Raw genomic sequence first — 9,498 nt, forward strand, 5'->3', positions numbered from 1 at the left:
GTTTTCACAACACATTATATAAGTAATTGTTTTGTTAACGTGTCTTTATAAGAATAATGGGATTTCTGGGATGTCTCAGCATTGTACCACACATGACAAAATGACGGGATGCCAGGTGTTGTCCTTGCCTGTTAAGTATGTCGTCACAAAGTAGGCAGTTTTTGACAACCAATGAATGTAGAATGCTAAAGTCTACAAATGCTTGTTTTCCCTGCTGCAGATAATAGATTTAATTCTACTCCTGTCCGAGTTTTCTTGTAATTGTTTGGTATTTCAGCTCAGGGTATTGCCTTTGGATGAATTATAAAGGAATTTGACACACTAGTAGGAGAAATTAGCAGAAAACGCATGTTATGAAGATAGTAGGCTATATGATATTCATGAAGATGGTGTCTTTTCCTGACACTGTTGAGGATCTGAGATGTGAATATGACACATAAAAGCTGAAACATCACACTCTGAGTTGAGATTATTCATTTTGGAACAGTGCTTATTTTGTTTGTGTGAAGTTGTCTAATTTGTCCCAAACTATTCAGTGTAACCTCATTTCACATCAGTAATTGTAATGGCAGACCTTTCTTGCAAGTTGCTTTTGCAAATGTGTTTATACAGTCTTATACAGAATATCTACTATGGCATATCACTGAGCGTTTTGTCTGCTGAAGACATTTTGTGGAGATTATAAATGCACAATCATATGTTGTACAAATCGTTCCACTGTGAAGACCTTGCGCCCCGCTTCCTTGACAGATTTTATGTAAATGAGTAATTACTTGATTTTCTTGTTACAAGAGTTTTTCGCTCTTTTTTTTCTATGTATTTAGGTTTAAGATAATTATTTTTATACTTGATTTCATTAACCAGACATTTTTCTCCCGTTTCTCGCTGCGGGTGGTTTTTCTGATAAGTCCCTTATTTTGCTGCACATTTGGGTGTGAAGGGGCGGGTCAGATCCGATGTCTGTAGAAATTCATGCCGTGCTCAGTAAATGATAACCAATTACGTGCGCGAGTTTAATGTTATAGCAAACTCTAGCAGGAAAAATACAGCTGTTTTGAAATCAGGAACAACACACAGTCCGAAGAGGAAAATGCCCGAAAGGGGGAATGCACCTCTTCCAGATCTTTTACAGCATTAAACTGTTCTACAGAAATGATCTGATGTCACGTTAGTGATGACGATAATAATAATTGGATCCTATAAACTGGTCTCAGTGTGTTTCCACAAACTCGCACTTTGCTATACGTTTGTGGGTAACTTCATTTAGTATACGAGGTTGAAATTCCAAATAATGCTACCTCACATTTGGAGGTAACCAGCTAGTTATCGTACTTATCTACCAAGTTGCCCCTATTCTCAAATGGTTGCCCTGGCTGTTTGCTGCAATGCAACTTAGGTATTTGACCACTTAGATGTTTAAATAACATTTATAACTTCGTTTTCTAGCCGAATAGCTACGCGTTCAAGTTACGAAAGACCAAAATGACCTAAAGCGGAACTCAAATTGCAAAGACTTTCACACTGGGTGATATAAACAGGGGGGAAGGAATTATCTGAAGGACTGAACATGGCGACGTTTGGCGGCAGTGGAAATCGTGTTGATAACTTCGATGGAAAAAATAAGTCTCCTCTCGTTACACCACAGAAAGTTCGTCAGCTTCTGAATGAAGTAGTCGTGTCCGAGGACAAGAGACGGAATTGGTGAGCTCTTTTTAAATTTATTGATGCGTAGCTTGACAAGCTAGCTACATTTGGTAATGTCCTGTAATGGAAGGGGCGTGTTGGCTAGCTAAGTAGCTAACTTGCTAATATTGCCTGTAGCGATTTAGCTTGCTCGCACATTGATGAAAGCAGGCGACATTTAACGCGGCTAGTCAATAAATTACCCAGCTAACTAGCTGAGTCCTACCGGCCCACGGCTAATTCATTATTAGGCTATAGTTAGATGGCCGCATGTTTGTTATATAACGTGCTCAAATACACATGCATGCAAAGGTGCATTTAGTACTTAAAATAGGTGGCTGGTTAGACGGTTCCACCCAACTAGTTAAATGCAGTGGTTTAGTCACATTTATATTGTACACACATATAACTAATTTAAAGTTGTGCAGTTTATTGACCAGCAAATTGGTGTAACTCAGCTTACTGGTGTAATATTGCAAATTCCAGCAATGTTCCCCGTTTCGGCAAGCTAAGTGAGTGTGGCTAGCTCGAATGATATTGACCATTGGTTTTGTTCTTTTATATTTCCTTGCTCGTTTACATTCACATATGTCTTCAAATGGGTATGTCTGGGCAACCAATTAGCTAGTCAGCACAGCAGGGTGGCCGTTTTGTGTGCAGCTACACGTTTTTTGTCATTTTTATTTTATTAACTTCATGTCTGCTTCGTGGAGTAGCACTGTTCATTCACGTTTTGTCTCTGAAATTTTACTCATGTGCATTTCAGTCGTACTTTGGAAAATATTCAAGGGCTCATATATGGAAAACACTGGGGGAAGAGAAAAACATAACACTACAACCTGAGGATACACTGACTCTGACGTACTTTTCAGTTGCCTTAATTTCTATGTACTTTAATGTAGCCTAGCCTGCTTTTTATGGTGTACAATTATAAGGGCGCCATTATGCATGTTAATACGTACCAACTGAATGGATTAAAAATGCCCTGTGAAATAAATAAGCCTATTCGTGATGGTATGGGTTTTATGCTGTTAAGAAGTTAAGAATAAGAGGATGCTGCCTTTGTTTTCCAGTGTGGAGCAGGAAGCCGAACAAGTGGCTCCCAACGGCCTTGTCGATGTTCCCTGTGAAGCTGTGAGCAAAGAAGCATTTTTCTCACGAGTGGAGTCATATTCAATATCCTTCCAAGATGCTACTTTTAGAAATGTTCTCCTGGGAGTAAAAATGTTGGTAATGTCCCCCTTATGAAACATGTTTTATACTGTTCCAGACAATACATTTCATTTTAAACAACCTGTGCTGAATGTGTGAAAGATGTTTTCCTTTACTGTGTGTACTGTTTAAAATGGGCTGGAAAGCCATCTGTTCTCTCCCCCTTGAGATGTGCAAGGTATGGCTGGATCAACATAGATTGTGACATGTTAAAGTGCTCATGTTGCCAGGCCTTCCTCTGTGCATCTCTCCAGGCTTCTCAGGACATCCAGAAATGTAAGTGTTCTGTCTGTCACATCAGTGCATCATTGCTATTCTCACTGGCTGGACCGGTTCGGTTGTTGAGAAGAGTGTGTATAGTATGATCGAACAAGTGTTTAGCCTGAGAAAGTGAAGTTTTGGATACTGAATGCATTTTCTTTCTGTAAGATGAAGGACGCATACTGGAGTTGACAAAACTACTACAGACGCAACATGAAAAGTTTTGCTTCTGGCCAGATTTTCCATGTCCAGGTAAGAGACTGTTTCACTTGTCAGCATTTTATTTGGCAGTCATACCTTCATTTTTTAGTGAACGTGCTACATGTGTGATGGTTTTATTGCAGACCGGTTCTGGATGGTTCCAGTCAATGAGCCAGGAGTGCTTTTAAGTGCCTTTCTGGAGCGCTTCAAGAGCTCCTGCCAGCTGGAGCTTCAGCTTCCAGCCATGAAGCCAGAACATCTAAAAGACATGGTGAGAGGCTGCTGTGCACACATACAAATTGGTTGCAGTTTTGTAGATCTAGATGCAAGATGACACACAACTACATGTAGTTAGCTGAAAATAAATGGTAGAAGAGCTGTAAAGGAGGTGATTTAAGGGGCAAAACCTACATAGAAGCATTTAGGATGAACTCTGAACAGCAGAGTTAAACTTCTTGAGTGCATCGTTAACTTCAGAAGATGTTTTGTGATTTAAACTAACAGGATGGTGGCCCCAGAAACCAAGACACGTTGAGCATAGTCCCTCTGTTTTGATGGAAAACAGCAAATTGTCTCTGTATTTTGAGCAATGTGTCTCATTTATGATAACTATTATCCTTGTATTATTATTCTTGTAAAGTGTATTCTCTGATTTTTCCCTCTCTAGTGTGTGACGGAGGAAGTCATTGGCGTGCTCCTGCAGCTCATTGAGGAAGAGCTGAGGAAGGAGAGTCGGTCACCTGCCAAGATGATGTCTGAGCCCTTGTCTGTACAGGTGGCCGCCTGCATTGTGGCCCTCTGTGGCTGGGCTGCCAGGTAGGGTAATTTTCCAAAGCCAGAAAGGAGTGTGTCCTTCCTCTGAGCGTAGCTGAGATGGTCCTCTCTGTCCCCACCCCCACCCCGCAGCCCCACCCTGAACTCCCTGCACCTCCCTGTCCTCACCTGCTCCTACTGCCAGCGCAAGGTGGGACTTTGGAGCTTCCACCAAATTGAGGGTATGGCTGGGGATGTAGAGTGTGCTCTCAGCGCACCGTCCACCCCGGTGTCCGGGCAGGAGGGGCGAGCGGACAGGCTGACGCCCGCCTCGCCCTCGCCGTGCCGCATGAAACTCCGCAGTCAGGATGCCACACGCTCCGAACAGGTAGGCCGTGGTCACGCTGTGCTCTGCTTGTTCACTGGTGAACTGGTTGAGTGAACTGGTGAGTGGTTTATCCCCTAGCACGAATACTTAAGAACTTCGCTGCACATAATTATTTTTATAAGCCTTCTTGATGTTGCCCATGTGCTTCTCATTGCTCTGTCCTGACTATCAACCCAGAGCTGTATTTTTTTTTTAGCTGAAAACAACCTGGTGTAACCGTGGTTTCCCAGTGATGCCAGTTTGGGAAGCAAGCTAACAAATGCAGTAGCTCGCAATACTCCTTATTGCTGCTAGCAGCTGGTAGCTAGCCTTGCTTGCCAGACATGTAGTTGCTTCCCATGTTGAGCCAGCTAGCGACGTCAGATTTGGTTGACAGTCAGGCTGTCTGACCCAGCATGGGCCGGGTAGCACTTCTCACCCTTTGCAACCCTGGTGACGCCTGCCCTGTGTGAATGCGTCCGCAGACCGAGCCCAGTCCGTCCCCTGTGGTGGTCCGCACCCGCAGCAGGGACTCCCCCAGCCCCATCGAGGAGTCACCCAGCCCCCTCCAGAGGGGAAAGCGCCCTGTGACCCGCAGCCGAGGGCAGGGGGAGGCGACGGGTGGGGAGGTGCCCTCCAGCCCCCAGCGGAAGGCCAAGCGCCCTCGCCTCTCCTCCACTGGCAGCCAGGTAAGGCCACGCCAGGCATTGTAGCTTGGTGGTAAGGAGCAGGACTTGTAACCAAAAGGTTGCTGGTTCAACTCCCCCGCTGGGGCACTGCTGTTGTACCCTTGGGTGAGGTACTTAACCTACAACTGCCTCAGTAAATACCCAGCTGTCTTAATGGGTAACATGTAAAGATTGTAACCTATGCAAGTCGCTCTGGATAAGAGCATCTGCTAAATGTCAGTAATGTAAATGTAAAAATGTCAAACTCTCCCACAGTGGCAAATAATGGGGGTTGACCGTACTGTAAAGTCTGTATGATCTGTATGAAAGGCTGGGTTTGTATTGTATCAGTGTTAGGGCTGGAGGAAAACCTGTTTCACAAACAGTCTGACCGGTCTCCTCCGGTTACAGGAAGCCCCCATGCACAGGAATGTGTTTGACCCCGTGGCCCAGCACAGAGACTGGTGCCCCTGGGTCAGTGTGGGGAAGGAGGGCGCTCTCAACATGCCTGCTGAACCCCAGAGTCCGCCTCCCGACACAGACAGCCCCCAGCCAGGCTGGAAGGCCGCGCTCAATCTCTTCCTGTCCATGAAGAAGTGTCTCAGCCCAACAGGGGCCAGCCCCTCTCAGGTACGCTCACCGCTGCACCGCACACATCTGTGCACCCCCCCCCCCCTCACATCAGTGGGTCAGGAGCCACTTTATCCAAGAGCAAAAACCAACAGTGGCGAGGGCCTCCGTGAAAATGCAACCATGTCGTTACTTTCCACCAGGGAATTTGCTGCTGGAGGACTAAAGCCTTTACCTCATAAAAACATTTGAAATGTGTGAGCCCGGGGTTAGTGATAAGCAGTATTGCGCAGCACATGAATGTAAGCGTTGTTTGCTTCCATGCCAGAACAGTGATGGTGCCTTCCATAACAGGCACCACCTCCTTTTCCTGCAGAGAGCAACTAGCGAAAGGATGCTTTGTGCATAAATGATACTGTAGACTAGTCGCACGACTCCTGTATAAAAAAGACTTCAATGTAAACATTAAACTGTGGTTGTATTGACCGGTTCTCCCTTACTGACCAATGGGAAGCTAAAACTGGAATGCAGATTTTCCTTGTTGCTGCTGTTGGCTCATGATCCAGTATTCGCAACAGACATCTGCACTCGGTTGCTCTGCTGATGCAAGTTGCTCTCTTGGAACAAAAACCGAAATGGAGAAAGTCATTTGTATGTTGACAATGAATTATTCTAACCCTGTGTGTTTAAATGAGCTTAGATGGTACAGAATTAAATACTGTGAATGTGTCAGACCTCAGCATCAATATGATCATTTCTGTGGGAAACCCGAGAAAGGGCCCGTGTTTTATAGGTATGCCTAACCTAAGGGACGACATGCTGACAACTGCAGTAAACAGCAAAAGGTCTTGCTGGTGAATTGCTTAACAGAACATTCCTTTGTGTGTGCAAAGAAAGTAAAACCCTCCCTCAATCCCAGAGTTATTGTCCCAGAGCATACTCATTAAAGAGTTTAATTTGATTAATTTCAAAGAAATCAACAAAAGCATTAGTTACTTAATCAAACTGGCTGCATCCCAATTAATGTAACACTTGATACTGTTTTCATCTGGCATGTCAGAGCAACAGTTATAAATGCATACATGCAGGCAGATATGTGTACTGAAAATGTCAAAATGTTTTAGAAAGAAAGTTTGGTCTTTTAAGGTTTTGTACAACAAGAGTTTGATTTGATTTAATTTGGTTTTGATTACACCTAACTCATCTTTTAAGCTCATTAATAGTACTTTAAAATCTCTCTTGTGTCCTACAGGGTCTTCATGATAAGTCAAAGAGGGTGTTTAAGATATTTCGACAGTGGCAAGTGTCTTCCTCTCAGTAGATCTCCCCCTGTGATTCAGTGTCACCGCGTCTGCCGTTGATGTAATCCTTTTGGTGTTTTTACTTGGAGTTGGAGCTCCGCCTCTGACGGTGGATTCGTAGTGTGTTTGTGCACGGGGGAGAGCCTTGTTTACTGTGGGGTGGGGGTGGGGGGGGAGACGGAGGTGAAAATCGACCCGGAGCAGCCTGTGGAGGTGGGTGTTTCCGGAAGAAGAGGAGAGCGGTGTCATTATCTCATTACCGGCGTGTCGGAGCAGAAGCTCTGAATGGACACTCACTCACTGCCTAAGAGATTTGTTGCTGTCGGTACAGCCTGCTACACGCAGAGCCACCGCAGGCGCGGTACGGGAACGGCGGATGTGGTGCAGCCCATCACCGTTACCTCGCATGCGGGGCAGCTTGATTGTCCTGTATACGAGTTCTGTCCTGTGCCTGGGGCAGACAGCTTGTCTGCCAAGAAGCAGTCCGGTCTGGAGGACAAAGACTTTAACAATACTTACAAGAAAACAACCACGGACTTACACTGAACGAAAGGTTTTGGCTGATATGTGACTTACAGTGACATAATAAGAACTGCAATCTTTGAAAGACAACTTGGTACATGGCAAAGTCGGGGAATGCGCACATTGACTTCAGACATACTCTGAACTATTTTTTTTCCTCCAGAATATTGAGACGTTTTACTGCTGTTTCAACAAAGGGAGAAATGTTCTTTTGGAGATTTTAAGTGCTCAAGAATGTCAGATTTGGGGTAGTGATTGTGAATTAGGAAGAAATTTCTGTGCCATCGAAATAAGAAAATGTTTTGGGTGAAAAGCTGTAAACTTTTTCGCTAATTTCTCTGTGACTGCTGTTTTGTAGTAAATGTAGCTTTCAGTAAAATGCATGCATTTTAAAACCTTTGCTTTTAATAAACCTTTAATGAGACAGGTGATTAACTAAAGTTGTTCTTGCATTTATTCTCATTCTTGCAGAGTGCAAGAGACCCTTGCGAATTGTGGATGTGTGATTTGCTATTTTTGAGTATTTGCATCAGATGGCCTTTTCTCCACCTGGCCCATTGTTACGTAACTATGTACATGACTGTACTGTATATTGTATTAATACTTAAAGTCACCGATATGCATATTCGTTGCTTTATTTTTTACATTCTATGTGTGCATAAGCCTTTATTATGGCACAATGCAGTACAGTGCTCACTGCTGAGCAGTGGTGAGGATTTCCTGTATTTTTACAGTCAGTAACAACCTAATGGATGAATTTACCTCATAGTAAACAATCGGCCTTGGGGGTCCAAACAATGAAGATGCTTCCAACCCTAACTCTTCTGGCTATGTTCCGTGCTGTTATTTTGCCATAACGCCCATACAACTTCACTAAAACATTTATGAAATTAGAAGATCATAGATGGTCATATGAGGACAGGGCTGAGCAGAAACGGTGGCATCAGGTCACATGTTATGTACATGGATTTTACTAGAACATTTACTCAAATAGCTTTGAGTTCAGAGGAAAAAAAAGAGTCCTTATCAAATACAGACCTTTCGCCACATTTCTCAGGAACAGATCAAGCCCTGCGGGGCCTCATAAATCTGGGTTTGAAGATGAGCAGATCATAAGAACCAAAACAACATACCAGTCCTCTTCAAATACACCTATGCACCTGAATATGAGCATGGCTGACGAACTTGGTGGCAGTCTCTCTCCGCTTGTTAATGAATACCTGCGTAGATGGAGCAAACCCTGGAGATACTGGCTGTGGAAATGACCTTGGCTGATCTGTTGCGTTAAATAGTGTTTTTCTCAGGGCCTGAGTTGTTCTATTGACATGAGATAAGTAGTGGGTAAACCAGTGAGAGATACTGTAAAGGACTCATTTAGTTCATGGAACTGCTCCCCTACCTTGTATGCAGTTGCACATGCTCCTTGTTGACAAAAATGTAATGATATGAAAACAAACAAGGAAAGCATGCCCTTTTAAAGCATTGTTGGTTTATTTTCAATTTTTTAAGTATAATTTCTTTGACATAATCGAGCATGAAATTAAATATTTGCACAGTTGCTGCACAGATCTTTATCTCACCTGTTTGGTGTGTGTGTATAAAAATCACAGATTAGACATCTGTCATTTCTGAAGAAAAAAAGCATAAATGTTCTATCTTGCGTGTTAAAATATTTTTTAAGATGTTACTCATGATTTTACAGGGGTCTTCAAAGGCAAGGGATTTTGGTCGGAGAAAGAGGGTTGCATGTAAGGACATCCGCAGTGTCCCCAACTCCAGGCGGCTCAGTGTTGCAGATTACTCAAGGTCAGGCTGTAAACTATTCATCACAGTGGCAGCGGTGTGTTTCCTTTCAGGGACCTGCCGGACGGCCATGTTGTGTAATTACATTTATAAATTAGATAGCGCCTACTGTGCTCCTGACTGTCAGAATCAGGTTAGTCTGGTCAGGGGACTGTGG

General features: G+C 43.7%; 1 protein-coding gene across 1 annotated transcript; it reads left to right on the forward strand.

Moving 5' to 3' along the window:
- Window positions 1-1,567: 1,567 nt before the first annotated feature.
- zc3hc1 (zinc finger, C3HC-type containing 1) lies at window positions 1,568-7,784 on the forward strand. Its single transcript, XM_036518099.1, has 10 exons — window positions 1,568-1,701; window positions 2,757-2,859; window positions 3,021-3,171; window positions 3,325-3,408; window positions 3,501-3,628; window positions 4,025-4,173; window positions 4,264-4,498; window positions 4,963-5,166; window positions 5,557-5,775; window positions 6,968-7,784. Exons 1-10 carry the CDS (start codon window positions 1,568-1,570, stop codon window positions 7,034-7,036), a joined length of 1,476 nt encoding a protein of 491 aa, XP_036373992.1. The 3' UTR covers window positions 7,037-7,784.
- The last annotated feature ends 1,714 nt before the right edge of the window (window positions 7,785-9,498 follow it).

The sequence above is a fragment of the Megalops cyprinoides genome, chromosome 23 (assembly GCF_013368585.1).
Source record: "Megalops cyprinoides isolate fMegCyp1 chromosome 23, fMegCyp1.pri, whole genome shotgun sequence".
NCBI classification, from domain to species: domain Eukaryota; kingdom Metazoa; phylum Chordata; class Actinopteri; order Elopiformes; family Megalopidae; genus Megalops; species Megalops cyprinoides.

Bases quoted from the DNA above. Each gene is read 5' to 3' on its own strand.
- zc3hc1 (XM_036518099.1), top strand. From the start codon at position 1,568: ATGGCGACGTTTGGCGGCAGTGGAAATCGTGTTGATAACTTCGATGGA. The intron at 2,860-3,020 runs ATATCCTTCCAA...TACTGTGTGTAC, and splicing joins CACGAGTGGAGTCATATTCA to TGTTTAAAATGGGCTGGAAA. The intron at 4,499-4,962 runs GTAGGCCGTGGT...ATGCGTCCGCAG, and splicing joins ATGCCACACGCTCCGAACAG to ACCGAGCCCAGTCCGTCCCC.